At 33.8% G+C, this 21363-nt stretch overlaps 1 protein-coding gene across 2 annotated transcripts in view; it reads left to right on the top strand.

Moving 5' to 3' along the window:
* Positions 1–21363, top strand: part of CAPN7 (calpain 7) — a 42243-nt gene that overhangs the window by 5717 nt on the left and 15163 nt on the right. For both annotated transcript variants that reach the window (XM_059162577.1, XM_059162576.1), the window contains exons 3-12: positions 2703–2860; positions 3736–3803; positions 5760–5960; positions 7680–7766; positions 12419–12545; positions 13737–13822; positions 15076–15169; positions 16561–16707; positions 17867–17973; positions 18841–18961. In XM_059162577.1, the coding sequence (XP_059018560.1) occupies positions 2703–2860; positions 3736–3803; positions 5760–5960; positions 7680–7766; positions 12419–12545; positions 13737–13822; positions 15076–15169; positions 16561–16707; positions 17867–17973; positions 18841–18961 (1196 nt within the window). The remainder of the gene's footprint in view (positions 1–2702; positions 2861–3735; positions 3804–5759; positions 5961–7679; positions 7767–12418; positions 12546–13736; positions 13823–15075; positions 15170–16560; positions 16708–17866; positions 17974–18840; positions 18962–21363) is intronic.

Here is a 21363-nt window from a genome sequence, read left to right as displayed (position 1 = left end):
AGACACAAAATGTCAAGTTGTTTTTTTTTTAATAGCAGCTTTATTGAGATATAATTCATGTACCATAAAATTCACCTTTTTAGAGTGTAGAATTCAGTGGTTTTTAGTATATTTTCACAGTTGTGCTACCATCACCAGTGTCTAATTTTAGAACATTTTTGTTGTCCAAAAGAAACCTCTTATCCATTAGCAGTCATTCCCCATTCCTCCCACCCTCTATCGTCTTAACAGCCACTAACCTATTTTCTGTCTCCCTGGAGTTGCCTATTCCGGACATTTCATGTAAATAGAATCATCTAATTCGTGGCCTTTCGTGTTTGCTTTTTTCATGTAACACCATATTTTCAAGATTTATCCATGTTGTAGTAGGTATCAATACTTCATTCCTTTCTCTGGTTGAATAATAATGCCATCATACCATATGTTGTTTGTCCATTCATCTGTTGATGGACATTGGCTTGTTTCCACCTTTTGGCTGTTATGAATAATACTGTTTTAACATTTGTATATATTTTTTTGTGGACATGTGTTTTTAGTTCTCTTTGATACATTCCCAGGAGTGAAATCACTGGGTCATATGTATAGGTTGTTGTGTAATTTTTTGAGAAACCATGAACTGTTTTCCAAAGTGGCAACACCATTTTACATTTCCATCGACAATATATGGAGGTTTCATTTCCTTTATGTTCTTACCAATCTTTGTTATTTCCTGTCTTTTGTCATTTTAGCCACCCAAGTGGGTCTAAAGATGACATCTTGGGTTTTGAAATGCATTTCCCTGATGGCTAATGTAGTTGAGCATCTTCTCATGGGCCAATTGGCCATATGAATATCTTCTTCACAAAAATGGTTTATAGACCCTTTGCCCATTATGTAAGTCAGGGTTCTCTAGAGAAAAAGAACCAGTAGGATATATATAAAGAGATTTTATATAAGGAATTGGCTTATAATGGAACCTCATCATGGAGGCTAAGAAGTCCCAAACTCTGCAGTCTGCATATAGGAACGACCCAAGAAAGCCAGTGATATAGTTTATTTAGTCCAAATCCAAAGGCCTGAGAAGCACGGTAGTTGATAGTATAAGACCCAGTGCCAAGGGGAGGAAAAGACCAAAAAAAAAAGGGCAGTCTGGCAGAGAGGGCAAATTTTTCCTTCCTCTGTTTTTTTGCTCTGTTCATCCCTCAGTGTATTAGATGATGCCCATCCACATAAGGGAAGACAGACTGCTTTTACTACCACTTCAAAGGTTAATTTCATTCAAAATCACTCACTCTCTTTTTTTTTTTTCTTAAGATTTTATTTATTTATTTGACAGACAGACAGATCACAAGTAGGCAGAGAGGCAGGCAGAGAGAGAGGGGGAAGCAGGCTCCCTGCTGAGCAGAGAGCCCAATGCGGGGCTCGATCCCAGGACCCTGGGATCATGACCTGAGTGGAAGGCAGAGGCACCCAGGCACCCCCAGAATCACTCTCTTAGACATACCTAGAAATCATGGCTGGCTAAGTATCTGGGTACCTAGTAAAGTTGACACAAGTTGATATGATTATTCACCACATTCATTTTCAAAACTGGAATTGTCTATTTATTGTTCAGTTGTAAGAGATCTTTTTATATATATATATATATATATATATATACATACACATACATACATATATATATATATATTTTTATAAACATAATGTATTTTTAGCCTCGGGGTACAGGTCTGTGAATCGCCAGGTTTACACACTTCATAGCACTCACTACAGCACACACACACCCCGCAATGTCCATAACCCCACCACCCTCTCCCAACCCCCCTCCCCCCAGCAACCCTCAGTTTGTTCTTCGAGATTAAGAGTCTCTTATGGTTTGTCTCCCTCCCGATCCCGTCTTGTTTCATTTATTCTTTTCCTATCCCCCAAACCCTCCACATTGCATCTCCACTTCCTCATATCAGGGAGATCATATGATAGTTGTCTTTATCCGATTGACTTATTTCGCTAAGCATAATACCCTCTAGTTCCATCCATGTTGTCACAAATGGCAAGATTTCATTTCTTTTGATGGCTGCATAGTATTCCATTGTATATATATACTACATCTTTTTTATCCATTCGAGATCTTTGTATATTCTTGATACAGGTTCCTTGTTGATATATACCTTTATATTGAAAACAAATACTTATTTCAAATAATCGCAGTAAATATATTTGGTTATTTAATCTAGACTCAGATGAATAGGAAACAACAGGAACTTTATCATTAGGGCCTAGAATATTATATTACACAATTGTCTGTACTGAAAAAAATTTTTAATTACCTTAAAACATAATTGAGTTTCTTTAGGCTTAAGATTTTTTAAGTTTTTTTTTGTTTTGTTTTTGGGAGTGGAGTTTTTGGGGAGGAGGACTGGTGTTCTATTTTTTTAAATGAAGAAAGTGCTGGTAAGGAGAGAAATTCAGGGGAAATGTTTTAATTTTTTTAAAAATTAATAATACATTTTTGGTATTTTGGTCTCTTATGTGCCTTGTGTGATGAGTTGAACAAGTGGGGACTTTTTTTAGGCCTTAAAATTCAGATAGAAAGGAGAGAGTCATTTTTTAAGGATTATGAAGTTTTTATAAAGAGTGTCTTGAATGTATTAAAATGGTGTCTTGTTTCCTGGGTATAAAAATACATATATAGGTAATATCTGTATGGCTTTCTTCCATCCTAGTTCAGTCAAAGAGTGCTGATCCTTTGAAATCAAAACATCAGTTGGACTTAGAACGTGCTCATTTCCTTGTTACGCAAGCTTTTGATGAAGATGAAAAAGGGAATGTTGAAGATGCTATAGAATTGTATACTGAAGCCGTAGATCTCTGTCTGAAAACCGTATGTATAGCTAGTAGTTAAATTTGGTGGAATTATGCCAAGAAATTTCTCTTACTAGTGAATTTTATTCAATTCCTTAAAGAAAAATAATTATTGTATCATAAATATAAGTTACTCTTCATTAAAAGATGATGAAGAATAGAAAACTAATGATGGATTTTAATCCCTTAAAAAATTAACAGTAGTAATATTGAGTCATTAGGCAGTGTTTTTTTAAATTATAGGTATTATTTTTTTTAACCTATTTAAACCTGTATACCTAAAATTATCACAGGAGGAATTCATTACAAATCTATGAATTTAGAATAAACCTTCCCCTTTTTAAAAAATTTCTTACATTTAAAAAAGTAAGGTAGTGGGGGGGGGGGCAAGGTAGTGGTTTGGAAGAGCTTTATTCATTTGCAATGTGAAATCTATGTGCTGAGTGGCTTTTACTGCTTCCTGAGGACCCTGGTTGGAACAGCTAAGTTTAGGGTCATCTAGTGCATAAGAGCAGTGCATTTGACAGGAATGTGAGGTGGAATGATAGTGTTGTTCTCAGTATTGTCAGAGGACTACCTTTTTGTTCAACCATCTGGCCTGAGTTTTTGAGGTAAGTGCTGGTCTCCTCAGTTTCCTGCTGCTCAGCTTTTCCATGGCACCATGTTCTTAAAATTGTAGTTCATTTATCACATGATGTGGTCTTCAGGTTTACCTCAATGAGAAGTTTTCAACACTATTTTAAATATACCTTTAAGGATGAAAACAAATTGTCATCTTTGTTTATTCTCTCATTATTTGAAGAAATACATTGCATTATAAGTTTTTTGTTAGAAATATGGATCAAGCAAAGAAAAGAATTATGCTTCAGAATGTCTGTCTCTCTTTCTCTTAAGTCTTATGAAACTGCTGATAAAACTCTGCAAAATAAACTGAAACAGTTGGCTCGACAGGCACTAGATAGGTGAGTTTTGGTCACTCAAGTTCTTATCCATGGATAGCAGTATACTGTGTTTACTTAAATTTGACAAATTTCTCTAAATATGTCATAGAGTTAATAGTGACAAACCTCCATCTCCAAGCTGAGATCTAGAGCAAGTCTACCTTCTTCCTCTGGGTGAATTTATTCCTCTCTAGTTCCCTATTTTAAACTCAAGAAATAACAGATCAGCCAAGACCTGTTTTATTTAGTTTTTGCTATGTGTAAAGCAATGATTATATTTGAAGTGGAAGACTTCCTTCTGTTGTGTAATACCAGATTTCTGGGGAGAACTTCCAGAAAGCCTTCCAGAGCTACTATTAAAAGTAGAGAAATTGAGAGTGAGCTGGCCTTGAACCATTCACATACCCTAAATTATACAGTGTATGTAGCTCCTTCAACTCTTTGCTCAAATTGTCAACTTTTCAAAAAAGCCTGCCCTCAACATTTTATTTAAAATAGAATCTCCTCCACTAGTTTCCTTCTACTTAATCCATTCTAATAATATTCTTTCCCAAAGCTCTTAACCACTTTCTAAGGTATATGAAAGTTACCAGTTTATCATGTTTGTTATTAATATCTGTGTCCCTTTGAACCCCCAACCATCCATTTAAACTTTGTGAGTGCAGAGAAATTTGTCTGTTTTGGTCAATGCTGTAACCACCTAGCAGAGTACCAGACATACCGTATGTGTTCAGTAGGTATTTGAGAATGAACAGATTTGCACAAGAGAATTACACCTCTTAAAGGGTGTTACATGTGAAGGAAAAAGATGGAAATTGCATTTTTAGTTATAGTGTGAATTAATAAAATTACCTCCTTTTGAGAGTCTGGCCTGGTAACTGTAGCACCTCTAGTCCTTTTTTTTAAAATTGAGGTTTAACAGTCATCCTTCCTTTTCATTGTCATCTAACATTTAGTTTGTCTCTCCAGATTCATGAGGATATGGGCACTTGACACATAGTCATCATGTCCATTTTCACTTTATTCCCTAGTCAGATTCAGAAGTGATGTTTATTACCTATGTGGATAACCCATCCAGTAGCCTCTGAGTGCATCCTTACTTAACACAGAGGGGTGGGTCAGTCATTGGCTCCTCTGAGGGTCTGTTCAAAATTATGGGTGGTCTTTCTAGGAGAAAGGTACATAAAATTTCTTTTGGGTGCATTTTATGTAATTTCAAAAGTGTTCACAAGATTCCTGGAGTTCATATGTGGACCTCAAGTTAAGAACTTCTGTTTTTTAGCTTACTGAACCTTTGACAAAACAAAGCCAAAATCCCCTTGAATATCATGTGAGACATTCCATGATCAACTTTTTCCCCTGGTCCCCTCTCCTTCTGCCTCTTGTTTGTACTTTTCATAGGGCCTTCATCCTTTTTTTTTTTTTTTGAAGTTATCTTAACTCGCTATGCTGTTTCATACTTGTGCACATGCTCTTCTCTACTTAGAATGCTCCCTTACTCCCCAGATGAACTTCTCTGCAGCTCAAGCATCGATTCAGAATAACCTCCCCTGACTCTCTTTTCTTCGTCATTAAGTTAATACCATCTGCCTGTATGGTTACTCACATACAGTACTTCTGGCATCTGTCACTTTAGATGCAGTTGTCTTTCTTTCCCCCTCAAAACTGTGAACACCTTAAGAGCAGAGATTGCATTTTATACTTTCTTGTATCCCCTTACCTTCCATAGTTTCTGACATGCAGTTTGTGCTAAATTAATGTTAGCAGCAATATTATCAATTGCTGTAGATCAGTTGTGAAATACTTATTTTTGGAAGTAGCTTAAGAAGTGAACTGCTGATTGATATGTATGAATCTTCTATACTAATTTTACATTAGGAGAGCTTGACTGGTTCTTGAAATAAGTTTTATTTTCTGGAAAACTTAAATGTGAGAAGAAAAACTAGAACAGTTTTTCTGTACCTCTTTCTGTTACAGAGCAGAAGCATTGAGTGAGCCTTTAACAAAACCATTATGCAAAATCAAGTCAACAAATATCAAACCAAAGCCACCTCCAACAAGAGCACATTTTCCTCTAGGGACTAGTCCTTTCCTGGAAAGACCTCAACCCTTTATAAGTCCACAGTCATGTGATGCACAGGGACAGAGATATACAGCAGAAGAAATAGAAGTTCTCAGGTAAATAATTTTATGATTCATTGTAATGAATAATTTTGTTAACATAGTGCAAGTAATTTTATTTTCATTAGGTTTGCTGAGTTGTAATCATATCTTTGTTATATAGTGTGTTGTGCTTTTATTATGAAATTAAAAATTATATTGTCACATAGCCTTAATGTGAAATAGTTAAAATGTGTTATAGTATATTTTAATATTAGCATTTCTACCAGACATGTGTTTTCCTAAAAATTCTGGCATACTTCAAAATTGAACACTAAAGGTCAAACAGCAGAACGGAGCTATGGTGGACCACTTATCATCTCTGTAGCTGGTAACCAGAGCCCTGACGGGGAGAAAACTTAACCTTGAAATAGTGTAGGCCTGGGTCAGCAAAGGGAAGCTTGAAGTTTTGACTAGTTTTTACATTTCTTTAAAGGATTATAAAAAAAAGAAAACAAACACAAAACAGAAGAATATGTGACAAAGACCTCATTACAAAACCAAAGCAATGTACTATCTGGTCCTTTATAAAAAAAATTTGCTAACTCAGGGTCTAGAAGCAGCCTCAGGGTATATTATAAATGCAAACAACAAAGATGAGGAAATCCTCTTGATTGCATTCTGAGCCAGTGTAGATGGGATGTATCTCTGAGCCAGTGTGGCTGCTCTTCAGTTGGAGGAGATCAAGCTGCTTAGTGCTGTGCAAGTCATGTAGTTTCTCACTTTTAATATCCTAAAATTGTGTTGAAAGGGATTCTTCGTTTGTAGCAGTCACCTGAAGGCATTTTTTTTTCCTACTGAAGATTTTAATTCTTCTAATGTGTCTCATTTTGCCTGGAAAAATTGCATATGAACCCCCCACAACACACAGCAAGGCAAAGACGAATAGATTTTAGAGCTGAGAGACAGTACCAGTCTAACACTGAGGCTACTTAGCATCCATGTGCTCCTTTCTACACACATTTGAATTTCATGCTGCAATGAAACAATAATATTTCTACTTAACAGATTTCGGCTATCCTTTATACGGGTGAAAAGTTCTCATCCTCTCAAAAATGAGGATACACAGTTATTGTATCTGTTGCTCTCTGTATTAATTAGTTCTCAAAGTCAGTCACAGTCTCACTGAATATTGTTACCTAAAGGCTAAGTTGTGAAACTACCCTGTAACTACTTCTAAATAAAATGAGGGAAAGAAGTAGGAGAAGGAAATAGTTGATACATACTACTGAACATACATGTAAAACATGCAAAGCTACTATAAGCCACATTTCTTTAATTTGTCATATAGCTATAGCTTCCTTCTTGTAATACACATTCCTCATTTTCATAACCAGAAAATAGGAAGAACATATTTTCCAGAATTGTAATTGTCATGTTTTTTTAAATCCCAAAGTAACTAAAGCAATTGCTTTCTCCCTTTGAGCTTAGGATAGAATTCATTTTGTGTCTTGGTGTCAAGGATACTTCCAATACCTATAGTATAGGCTTATCTTGAGACCATAGTTTAGTTGTAAAGGACGTAAGCCTTGAGACTGTTTTACTGAATTGAATTGAGTTGTTTATTTTTTGGTATTCAACTAATTTTGTGAAAATTTTATTCAAATAAAGATATCAACAACATGAGATTGTCAATGTTATTATAGTGCCATACTTTGTCATATAAATTTCAGATAAGATTGGTAGTTAAGGTAAACTTAAATATTTACTTTAGGGTTTTTTCCTTGTATTTTATAGGACAACATCAAAAATAAATGGTATAGAATATGTTCCTTTCATGAGTATTGATCTGAGGGAACGTTTTGCCTATCCAATGCCTTTCTGGTAAGTAAGCACTATTGTACTTTTTACTTCCAAGATGATTCTAATTTTTCAGTAGTTTTCCATACTCTGAAATCCAATTTAGCTCATAGCCGTGAAATCAAAATTTATAATAAAAGAGTTTGGAAGAGAGGTACAGCTATGGGAAAAACGTAAGGCAGCATAGCAAGAGTATCTGTGTGGTCATTTGCTTGGTAATGGGCACATGCGGATCTTCTTTTGCCTACCATTACACTAGCACAGTACCTGACACAAAGTAAATATTTGTTGAATCAGTGTTTGAATCACAACAGCAAAGTCAGTAAAGAAAGAACTGAATGGAAAAGTGGAATAGAATGATAACGGTATCATTATTTACTTTTAAAAAGTCCAGTTCAGGAAAGGGTTAATTATGAAAAATGTTGGTTAGCACAGCCTTCCAGGACAGTGGCAGCTTGTGTTAAGAGCCTTAAAAATGGGGGTGCCTGGGAGACTCAGTGGGTTAAGCCTCTATCTTCGGCTCAGGTCATGATCCCAGGGTCCTAGGATCCAGCCCAGCATCTGGCTCTCTGCTCAGCATGGAGCATGCTTCTCCCTCTCTCTCTGCCTGCCTCTCTGCCTACTTGTGATCTCTGTCTGTCAAATAAATAAAGTCTTTGGGGGAAAAAAAAAAAGCCTTAAAAATGTTACTTGGTTCATGACTCCCAGCATCTACTAATTCTAAGGAAATAAAAATTTGACTAAAGATGAATAAGGGCATTCATCAGTGAATGAAATGAATGAATGAAACAAACTAAATAGGCAACAGTATGAGAATGAATAAATAATGGCACATCTATATTATTATAGTAAGTGTGTATGCTACCAATAAAAACATCTTTGAAAGATGTAGGGGAAATGCTTTCAATATAGTAAATCTAAAAATAGAAAATTTGGATGTTATATGTATATTTTTCTTTCATTTCTTATGTTTATAGGTAAATAGAAAAAATGATGTAAAGGTACACATCAGATATTTATAGTGGTTGTCTCTAGAGAGCAAAACTGGGTGATTTAACTTTTTAAAATATTTCAAAACTTTTGCAATGAACATGTTCTATTTATTAGAAAAAATTCAGAGTTGATATGTATTACATACCAATTGTATAAAAGGCTCTGTAAAGAACAAGAGAGCTGCTTTCTCATTTTCTAGTGTTTTGCTATTCTTAGATGAGCAAAAATTAGACATCTAGCCAGTGAGTTGTCAACCTAATTATTTTCACCCAGGCAATGATGTGATGCTAGTCACTGATTAGAGTCTAAGAAATTTTTATATCAGAGGAGCTCTATAGCATTGATCGATACTAAGGGCACAGATTCTAGAGCTAAACTGTCCAGTTTTGTAAGCTGTATGATGCTGAGCAAGTTACTAAATCTGTCTCAGATTTTATTTTATTTTATTTTTTTTTTTTAAGATTTTATTTATTTATTTGACAGAGAGAGATCACAAGTAGGCAGAGAGGCAGGCAGAGAGAGAGAGGAGGAAACAGGCTCCCTGCTGAGCAGAGAGCCCGATGTGGGACTCGATCCCAGGACCCTGAGATCATTACCTGAGCCGAAGGCAGCGGCTTAACCCACTGAGCCACCCAGGCGCCCCTCTGTCTCAGATTTTAAAATAAGAATACAATCTACTTCATAGTGTTACTGCTATTAATAAAATTTAAAGCAGTTAGGGGCGCCTGGGTAGCTCAGTGGATTAAAGCCTCTGCCTTCAGCTCAGGTCATGATCTCAGGGTCCTGGGTGAGCCCCACATTGGGCTCTCTGCTCAGCAGGGATACCGCTTCCCTCTCCCCACCCCCCGGTCTACTTGTGATCTCTGTTAAATAAATAAATTAAATCTTTAAAAAATATATATAAAGCATTTAGTAGTGCTTGTTATATTGTTATATAATAAGGATTAACTTAGAAAAATAATTATCTTGTTAAATTCTAAATTATATTACAAAGTTTGTACATTTCAAATACTTTTCCCTTTTGTTCTTTACTTTTCCCTTATGTTCTTTTTATACAATTGGTATGTAATATCAACTCTGATTTTTTTCTAATAAATAGAACATGCTCATTGCAAAAGTTTTGAAATATTTTAAAAAAGTTAAAATCGCCCAGTTTGGCTATCTGGAGACAACCACTATAGATATCTGATGTGTCATTTTTTCTATTTATCGATAAATACATCATTTTTTACATCATTTTTTCTACTTATCTATAAATACAAGAAATGAAAGAAAAAATGTTTAAACCAAGAAGCGAACAAAAAGTTTATCCCTTTGACCAGTAATTTCACTTCAGGAGACCAATTCAAAAAAATGTTCGTAGATGTAGTCAAAGATTTATATATAAAAGGTAGTCATCAATATTGTAATATTACAATATGTATTGTAATCGTATTTACAATACAATTGTATATACAGGATATTACAATTGTAATTGTAAAATTATAATATTGTAATTGTGAAAGTGTGAATGTATTAGAATAATACATTCTTCAATGGTTATATCCAAGTAGGGATATAAACCTGTCGTTCTAATCTTTGTATAATAAATTAAGATAAATCGTGATTTTCGTGCTCGTACAACAAAACATTATAAGAATAATACTATACTGCCATGAACAATCAAGTTTTTGAGAAATTGAATAATATGGGAAAATGCTTACAACATAATCAAACAGTAAAATACGATGCCATGCAAACTCCTTTAATTTAGTCATAGCACTGGTGACAATTGGAATTTTATATGTTTTATATAAGATTACTTAGTGCCAGTCCTCCACACTGGATTATGTTTCATAAGGACATAGAACATGTCTGTTTTAATTATGCTCCAGTGCATAGTGCAGTGTCTGGCACCCAGTAGGTACTCAGTAAGTACTTGCTGAATTAAGTAAGTTTGGAGAAAAATCAAGAATAAATACTAGATTACTCTAGCAAGATTTTTCCATTTTTGTTTTTCTAGATTATTTTACAGTAGGATAATCAGAAGAAAAAGTAACAGTAAATATTTCAAAACTCAAAGGTAACAGACTGATAAAAAAGGACTCCACAATTTATGAATCTTTGGTGAGAAAGATTGAGTAATTTTTAAACCTTTTTTTTTCTATTCGGTTCATGTATTTTTAAATCCTAAAGTGAATATAAATCATATTTATAAAATGTTTTTAATAAATTAAAGTTATAAGTAAACACTGAATTTGATAACTTAGTGGTGACTTTTAAGAGAATAGATATTAAGGAATCTGTATTCTTATACAGCAGGTTAATAATACAATATAATTATAGATTTGAATTGACTTTATATATTTACCTAAAATTTTTTAAAATTTAAATTCTTCTGAATTCATTCAACTTACTTTCTATTTAGTCAGCTACTGTTCCTAAACAGGTACCAAAATGACCAGAACACTAGTGGTTCTGTGAAATGATCATCAGAAAGTTTGAGAAGTGTATAATAGTCTAAGAAATTTACATAAATCTTGGTTTATTAAACATTTATAGATGTCCTTTAATTAAGAAAACAATGTGTAAGAGTTTGTAGATAACACCTGACCACAAAACCACCTTTCTCCCAGTGTCAGTAATTTTTTTTAAAAACCATGTTATAGGGGCACCTAGGTAGCTCAGTGGGTTAAACCTCTGCCTTCAGCTCAGGTCATGATCTCAGGGTCCTGGGATGAGCCCAGAATGAGGCTCTCTGCTCAGCAGGGAGACTGCTCCCCCTCCCCCCAGCCCTGGCTGCCTGCCTCTCTGCCTACTTGTGATCTCTGTCTGTCAAATAAATAAATAAAATTTTTAAAAAATGTTTATTTGCTTCATTTTGCATATCATAGACTTTGTATTACCCTAGAAATCTTGTGAAATCTCAAGACTATTACCCTTGTTCTAGAATAGGTTTGAGGAAAGGTAGATGTTTTTTATCTTGTGCTATACATCAGTCTTCGAGAAATACCACACAGCATATTCCCAACACACAGTTAGAGGGTAATAGATAAGAATGGTGGATCTGGCACCCTAAACCTGGATTCAAATGCCAGTTCTGCCACTTTTTGGCTATGTGACCTTGGCAAGTTATTAAATCACTTTTAAGCCTTTTCCAGAAATATTTGTTTTAATGGAATTGTCTTAAAGTTTAAGTGAACAGTATATATAAAATACTTTAGCATGATATCTGGCACATGATTATTAATCAGTAATTAGCTACTCTCATTGTTAGCCTTGCAGAAAAGAGTTTATCAAGACCCATCACAAGGATCTATAGCTTCCTAGGTCCTTTTGAATTGAATCAGCTTTTATTATTGTTAATAGTTCCATTTTACTGAAACTGAATTTCTTAAATATGCTAATGTAAACTTTTAAAGTATATTCTTAAAGTAAATATGAGTGAATTTAAGTTTCTTTCCTGTTTGCAGTAATAAATTTATATTTTTTTAATTGAGAAGAATGAACACGTTGACTGGATTCATGGTGAAGTGTAAAGAGCCAGATTTTACCAGAGCTTTATTTTAGGATGATATAATAGCTATGATCATTATACCAAAAAAATAAATGAATAAATCTCTAGGAAACTTAATTTTGTTTTGTGTCATTTTTTAAAGATTAATTTTAGTAGTAGTAGTATTTAATTTTTATTATTACCTCAGTGATAGATGGGGCAAGCTACCATTATCACCTAAACAAAAAGCTACATTTTCCAAATGGGTACGACCAGAAGACCTCACCAACAATCCTACAATGATTTATACTGTGTCCAGTTTTAGCATAAAGCAGGTAAACATTTTATATGCTTTTATATGAAAGCTAACATTTTGAAGTAATTTGAATATAGATTTGGGGATTTTCTTAGTTTTTATTATGTGTCAAGATGCATGAGTATAATTGGAAAAATTCTGCACACTTTGCATACTGAGATAATGAGTATGAATAACTGATTTGAGGAATTGCAGATTTTTATATAGACCCTTTTTATCAGAATATTTTTGCAGATGAGAAAGTTGAGGATCTCAGCCTCACCTTAATAAGAGGATAGATTTTTTTTTTTTTTTTTTAAGATTTTATATGGGAGAGAGCAAACACAAGTGGGAGAGGAGAGGGAAGAATGGGGGGAGAGAGTATTTCGTGCAGACTCCATGCTGAGCATGGAGGCCAAGACAGGGCTTGGTCTCATGATCTGAGCTGAAATCAAGAGTAGGAGGCTTAACCCACTGAGCCACCCAGGCACCCCGAGAAACAGGTATTTTTTAAAAAGAAAGATACTAAGCTTATTCAAAAAACTTCAGTGGTGTAACAACAATATGGCTTTATTGCAAACTTTATTCAGTTAAGTTTTGCATTGACATACAGATGTCTTCCAGTTAGTATAAAAATAATGATCCTGGGGTACCTGGGTGGCTCATCAGTTAAGCATCTGCCTTCCTCTCACATCATGATCTCAGGGTCCTGGGATCACTTTGGGTTCCCTGCTCAGTGGGGAGTCTGTTTCTTCCTCTGCCCATCCCAGAGGAAGTCTGGGAAGTCCTCTGCCCACCCTCCAGCCCTGCTTGTGCTCACTGTCTCTCTCTAATAAGTAAATACAATCCTAAAAAAATTAAAAAGTAATGGTCCTGAAATACTGTGATTCAAGAATCTTTTGATGTGCATATTCAGTTTAGTTGGTCGTATTATAATAAACTTTTTTAAAAATGCCTTTAAATTATTAAAAACTTGTGGATTCAGTGAGTATGCTTTTATCCATGTAAGAAATACATATTTATTCTAAATTAACTTTATTGAAGGATTTTACTCAATTTTTCTGGAATTTATTTGAAGAAAATAGTTTGCAATATAGCATTTCTGTTCATTTTGGTATTCAAGCAGCAGTTAACTCAGTATAAAAAGGCGGCATAGGTGTAGTGCTTAAATATTGTTGTAATGTTGAAATTACATGAATGAATTAATATATTAACACATTCTTATTAACAGACAATAGTATCAGATTGTTCCTTTGTGGCATCACTGGCTATCAGTGCAGCTTATGAAAGACGATTTAATAAGAAGTTGATTACCAGGTAAAATTTTGTATTTGTCCCTTTGGCCCTTTTCATATAATTGTTTCTTGACTAGAAGTTAACAGCTTTGGTTTTATCTGCATAGAAAGTGAAGAAGGCATATCACTTAAGAATATTGTGGCATTGTATGTTAAACAGATGACTTGTGAATGTGGAAAGATTTCATAAAATAGTCTTAAGAATGTATATACATGTGTTAATATATATGAAATAGGTATGTTTTGAAATAAAATTGGTCAAAGTAAAATCATATCATATTTATAATTATATTATGCTATATGGTAGCCACTAGCTGCATGTGGATATTGTATACTTGAAAAGGTCTATCTGAATCAAAATGAGCTGTAAATGTAAAATACATCAGATTTTGAAAACTAAGCCCAAAAAATATAAAATTGGAAGATACCTCAAATTTTTATAGTGATTGCACACTGAAACAATATTTTGGATAAGTTTGGTTAAATAAAATATATTAAATAAATAAGTTTGGTTAAATAAAATATATTAAAATGCCACCTTTTTAACTTTTAATATGGTACCTGGAAAACAGAAAATCTTTCTTTTGGCTAAAACTGCTTTAGATTGCTGTTACTGAAATAGTTTTTCTTCTCAATTTTTTAAAGTTTTGTTAGCTAAAGATCATTTATTATACAAACTAAGCATTATAATATTTCATGCATCTTTTCCTTAGTGGTTTTTGTGTAAGTCCTGAGATCACAAAGATAAATTAAACACAGACCTTTGTTTTAAGCTATTTGCCATCTTGGATAAATAGATTATATAAGTAAATAATATATAGTGTAAAAATAATTGATACTGATACAAATGTCTTACTAAATAATTTTGTGTAGCTTTATCAGAATTGTGTTAACTTTATCTCTGTCAGAGTTGTAGTTAGTTGCCTTAGTTCTTGATTGAAATGGCTCTTGAGCCAGTGAGAGAAGATTATTTCAGCTGGCATAAAATATATCCACTTATTAGAAAATTTATTAGAGTTTATAATTAGAAACTTAGTATTTTTCAGAGTATTGTGAAATTTGTGCCCTGCTCTATGATCTCATAAGATATTTTCTTTATATTAAATAAGCACTTTGATTAGAGTGAAATTCTTTTCCTAAGCCTATCACAGAAAAATATTGTTTGTTTTTATAAAATTGCCAAGACAATAGCATATGTCTAAAGAAAATATAATATCCTGCGTAGTTTATATGAATATTAATTTGGTATTTCAATATTTATTTTCCTTACAAAAGCATAATTTACCCTCAGAATAAGGATGGTGAGCCAGAATACAATCCATGTGGAAAGTATATGGTAAAACTTCACCTCAATGGTGTCCCAAGAAAGGTGAATAATATCTCTCCCCACCCCAACCCCTTCTCTCTCCTTCCCCACCTTTGAATATTGAGTAGAATCATTAAGAAATGTTATGGTGTTATGCATATTGCTACCATTAACATCGTATGTTAATAATTAAAAATTAAGAAAGTCTTTTTAAAGATGATTTTGGGAAATTTATAGAAAGTTTCAAAAAGTAACATTGGGCTAATGATTACTAATGCTTAAACTTTAATCTGATAGTTCTTAATTGATTAAAAGGGAAAGGAAATAGGGCAAACTATAAGGTCACAAGAGTTTATATATATAGTCATAACCTCAAACCTAAGAAGTCTTTCAGATTATGTTTTCTTTTGTGAAATATATACAGTCTGAAATTATACTGCTTTTTTTAAGAACTATGAACTTAGGTAATGGCCTGGCATTGTTGGGATTCTCTAGCTCTTGTCTGCTCAGGTCCATGGATCAACATGAGCACTTATCTGAGAACTTGTTAGAATTGAAAAATTTAACGCCTTCCTGAACCTACTGAATCAGAATCTATATTTAAACAAATCCCCTGATACTTTCAGTCTGAGAAGTTGCTCAGTGGCTCAGTAATATTCAGATTTTGGTATGTATAAAATCATGTGGAGGGCTTAATTAAACACAGATTGCTGTCCTGTACCCCTCAGTTTGTGGGGTGTGGCCACAATTTGCATTTCTAACAAGTTCCCAGATGATGCCGGTGTTGCTAAGAAAACCCTTTGAGAACCGCTGCTCTAGATGATTACTTAAAAATTAAGCGGAATCATTGGGAATGATTTTTTCTGTAGTCTTTAACCCATTGTTTAAAGAATCTTTGAAAATGTAGTTGCATAATCCTCTTGTTAGTATTAGATCAGAATTTTTCCTATTCTCATTTCCCAAATCACTTTCTGGTGTGACTTAGAAACTGTATCTTTGTGGTGATCACTTCCTGTATTACTCAAATGTATCTTTTGGCCATAATGTTCTTCTTTTACAACTGTACATAACATGAGTCTTTTTGCAGTTTTAGGTTAAAATTATATGTAGAAATATTATTTACCTTAAAAGTGAGGCCCTTTTATAATTACTTTAGATAAAATGTACATTTCTAGAATCTGTAATAATTTTGATGATATAGATCCATTTAACCAGTTGGCTCAAGGTGATCACATGACAGAGATTAGCCTATAAAATGGAATAAAGACATTTTTTAGTTATTTTATAATTTTTATAAATTGAGCAGATTCTAGAAATATGAAGCTATCATTACTTTAATAATGGGCATATTATGTCTTTTATTTCATCTATATGAAAGGGTATTTTTTTCCCTTGATAGAAAGGGTTTAAAGTATTTTGTACCACTTAAGGAAATTAATGTTTTCTTTCTCTAGGTGATCATTGATGATCAATTACCTGTTGATCATAAGGGAGAATTGCTCTGTTCTTATTCTAACAACAAAAGTGAATTATGGGTTTCTCTCATAGAAAAAGCATATATGAAGGTCATGGGAGGATATGATTTCCCAGGATCCAATTCGGTAAGTATCTGGAGGATCCAGACACAGACTTATGCTATCTAATATGACTATTTTAAATGTGAGAGATTATAGATGATATTTTTATTTAAAGGAAAATGAAACAGAATCTGAACCTCTGAAAAATGTTAATCAATCACCTTATTAAGGAAAACTATTTTCTTTCACAAGGATACTGCATTGTAAAGGATTCAGGGAAGCCTAAAATGCAAGTCTGCTGTCATGTTGAGATACAGGACCAATTAGATACAGCATACCTTTCCAAAGAAGTCTCTTCAGATCAAAGGGATGTGTCATATTGTCATCCTTATGTGTATTCTTTGGATTATAAATTCAGGTTCAAGGAGTTTGTGTTTTAGTTTTTCCCAGTCTTAACACTGCTTAACCTACAAAATCAAGGTGTGTGCCAGTGTCCTTTAGTTGGATGAGGTAGACTGAGCTTATGCCAAAAATTAGATTAGTATAACTTTGAATTAGGACACTAACCAGACTGTGGCCTTAGAAAAGGTATGTAACCATTCCTAGCATCTTTGCTTGTCTGTAATATGAGGATAATACCCACCTTTCAGAGTTGGGAAAATTAAATGAAGTAAAGTATGCAAGTTATCCATCCTTCATAGCTGATTAGTTTCCCACCTAATACCAGGCTTTCTTCACACTCCTAGTTCTTATAATGCTAGGCAAAGAATGTATAGGTCATACTTAAATGTAACAGGATATTAAAATATCTTCTTGGCCTACATGCTCAATTGTTCTGTTCTTCAAATATATTTATAGTTTAGTTTCTAATTCAGTGCCTTTTAATTTACCCAGTGCAGCGTAGAGAGAGAAAGAATGAGAATATATGTAAGACTTTAGAAAAGTGGCTGTTCTAAGAACTCACTAAGTGACTGACAGTGTCATTATTAAAGCAGCTTTTATCTGTAACATGTTTTTAGCTTTTAGTTTTCATTGTATTTACCAGTAGGACAGTTGTTGTGTTCAGAAAAAACAACAGATTATAAGGAATAAACTTGTGCTTAAATCGGGGTAGAAACTTGAGTTAAATAAGAAACGTATTACTGGTCGAAAACAATTGATGATATTTAATAGCTACCATGGGGATTTATTAAAGAGCTTGGAAACAATATTGACAGTCCTGAAAATGTGTTTATGTTGGCAGAATATTGATCTTCATGCACTGACTGGGTGGATACCAGAAAGGATTGCTATGCATTCAGATAGCCAGACTTTCAGTAAGGATAATTCTTTCAGAATGCTTTATCAAAGGTAAACATTTCCTCTCTCTCTTTGATAGTAAAAGAGGCAGTTTTTACAAATTCATCCTTTAGAAGAGATAATACAGAGGCTGCATTTTTAGTTATTTAGGGAAATTCTGGTTTTATGTGTTTTCATTTTTGTTTTTGTTTGTTTAAGTAATCTACACTTAACTTGGGGCTCAAACTCCATGACCCCCCAGATCAAGAGTCACATGCTTCACCAACTGAGTAAGCTAGGTACCTCCAGGAAATTGTGTTTTGAAAATGAACTTCACTTTATGTACTTGCTATGGCCAGCCCTAAGTCATCCTTAGTGATAGTGACAATTAATCCAGATTATAAATAATCCAAAACATTTGAATCTGGAATATGTCATATGGGCAAATTGTTTCATACTTCTTAAGTACTTACTTTGAGGGAACGTGGAAAAAGAGAAGTATGAGAATATAAAGAAGACGACAGCTTTTAAGCCTTCAATGAATAATCCATAGGTAGAGATGGGAAGGTTGTGCAGTAATACATATTCAGTAGTGAAACTAGAAAATTTCGAAGATTTGTCAAAGTGTATTTCACATCTTCAACTTCATTTGTAAATCATTTGAAAACTTAGCATTTGCTTTCCTTCATTGGTAAGTTTCTACCTTACAATTATCTAAAACTGGAGAAGGGTGGGGCAATGTAATAATTTATCTGATATGTTGTGAAAAGAAGCGTAGTTCTTGTTCTCTAAGGAGTGTTGGGAATATCCCATTTTAGAAAAGATGTCAAATTTGTGGAAATTTTCATGTAAACTATTAGACTAAAGGAAAGATAGTGTGATCTGATGGTATAAATCTGATGTTTTCCTTTAGTTATTTGTCTATTGGGGTCATTCCAGGTTTCACAAAGGGGATGTCCTCATCACTGCATCAACTGGAATGATGACTGAAGCTGAAGGAGAGAAGTGGGGTCTGGTTCCCACACATGCATATGCTGTTTTGGATATTAGAGAGTTCAAGGTTTTGCTTTACATATTTTTCTTCTTTCTCATACCTGATTGTAAGATATTGCAAGGATCCCAAATAGTGTAATAGGCCTTTTTTTTTTTTTTTTAAATTTAAATTTTAGGTAGTTAACATACAGTGCAATATTGGTTTCTAGAGTAGAATTCAGTGATTCGTCACTTACATACAATACCCAGTGCTCATCAGTAGTATAATAGCTTTTGAATACTGACACATCAAGGCTCAGATGAAGTTTTAAAAATCATTCTACCTATTATATTAAATAATTTGACCTTGACCATTAGAAATTATGAAATAAAAAGATGGGAAATGTAATGGCAGTGATAGCAGATATTGATGACAAAACAGAAATGCCTTTTGCCTCTTTAAAGTCATTAAATTTGTCTCAAAATTTGTTGAGGTAAACACGTAGCCCTCTAGGTTCTGAGCTATTTGCTGATGTTGGGGGTAGTCACAGCATTAGGCTCTAGAGCATGGTAGACATTCAGTAAATATTTACGAAAGGACAAAAAAATAAGGGAATATCTATGAATAAGAAATATGCCAATGGATTTGCAAATGTTTCTCTTCCTAGCAGCCCTAACATGCTCTCAGGCATTTCAGATTCTTTCTCTGCTCAAATGTTGGAATAGTTGACTTTATTACTTCTTGGGTTATTGATTATCTCTTTTTAAATGAAAAAGAGATCTGTTCTATGGATTCGAAAGTACAGAGATTGTTAAGGGAGGATTCTTTATCCCTGATGATAGAGAGTACCTAAGCTGTGTAGTCACTGGAAAGTTTAACTAGCCATGTGTTCACTTTCCCCTGCTTAAACTTGCAGAAGGAAGTAGTGATCGATCAGCAATGACATTGTTCTGCTGTGTGTTAGATTGATTTTCTTATATAGCATGTGGAATTATATGAAGTATGAAAGCAGTAGGGACCTGCTGCAACATTTATTTAGTCTCAAGGCTTTCTAAATCAGCCACTACCGTATCCCTAACCATTGTGTATAAAATAAATAGTGTTTTCCTTTAAAAACATAAAAATTGATTACCTAAAGTAAAAAAAAAATATGTGAAATTGAATAAGCTGAGAGATTTGTGCTTGGTATAGAAATGTGTTTTAGAATTTTCCACAAACGTGAGTCAAAATATTGGCCATAACATTTGCTGTGTAACATACACATTAATACTATGTGTATGTTATTTTATTGTTAAAACATCCTTGTAAGTGATCAGGATGCCTGGGTGGCTCAGTCAGTTAAGCACCTGCCTTTGGCTCAGGTCTTGGGATTGAGTCCCACATCAGGCTCCTTGCTCAGCAAGGAACCCGCTTTTCCCTTTCCCTCTGCCCCTCCCCTTGCTTGTGCTTGTGCTCTCTCTCTCTTTGACAAAGTCTTCAAAAAAAAGTTAATTAAAAAAAATCCTGGTAGGTGATCAACAGTGAGGTAATAACAAGACAATTAAATTTAGATAATGAAATTCAATATAGAAGTAAGCTTAAATTTGAAGAAATTTTCTGTGAAGATTGTGTCATTTACTTTGAATAATAAGGCTGTTTGTTGTGATTGCTTAAAGGAAACCAAACAAATAACTTATGAGTGAAATAGGCACCTGTGGTTTGATGTGAAAACAAAACATTTAAAAGCTTGCTGAATGTCAGTAAAGAATTTCAGGTAGTAGCTGTTTTAGTTTAGTTCATCATTTTTATCTTAGTTTTGCTGTCTGTATTTTGAGATAGTTCCTTAGTCCTGACTTAAATTTTAAAATATTTCCAAAAATATTATCTCATTAGGCATTTATCTCTAGAACCTCTGTTGTGCACATAGACCCAATCTTAGACAAAAGCTATTGCCAATCTTCTACGTTTTGTGAATTTCTTCACTTAATAAGATTTTATTAATACAAATGTTTCCTTTTTGTTTGTCTCTAACTAGCTTGAATATTTTAAGATCTTCACACTTTTAGTCTCAGCAGTCCTTTGGGTCATTTTGTTGTGTCCTTGAGGTTACGTTCCATAGTCTATTGTGAAGCTGCATCTCAGTTTCAGGCTGCCATCTCTAAGTCCAACATGTCTTACCAAGGGATTTTTTTAATCTGTCCAACTCTTTTCATTTGCTCCCCCTTGGAAATAATTTTGAAAATGGAATGTTTTATCATAAAGGAGATCCTTTTTTAGTCTTAACATTTTTTCTCCCTACTCAGGGCCTCTGAATTGCAGGCTCTTCAAACAAAATCTATAGCTCCTTCTTAGCATCCTAAAAATGTCAGTGATGACTGGGACCTGCCCCAAAAGAGCTTAGCAATTATCTCTCCTTTATATTTCTTCTTTAAAAAGTGTTAGGGTTCTGAATATACTTTTTTTTTTAAGGTTTTATTTATTGGTGCACCTGAGTGGCTCAGTCATTAAGC

This window comes from Mustela lutreola, chromosome 2 (genome assembly GCF_030435805.1).
Source record: "Mustela lutreola isolate mMusLut2 chromosome 2, mMusLut2.pri, whole genome shotgun sequence".
NCBI classification, from domain to species: domain Eukaryota; kingdom Metazoa; phylum Chordata; class Mammalia; order Carnivora; family Mustelidae; genus Mustela; species Mustela lutreola.
The sequence above is the reverse complement of the archived record's forward strand: the minus strand, read 5'-3'. Positions and strand labels throughout refer to the sequence as shown.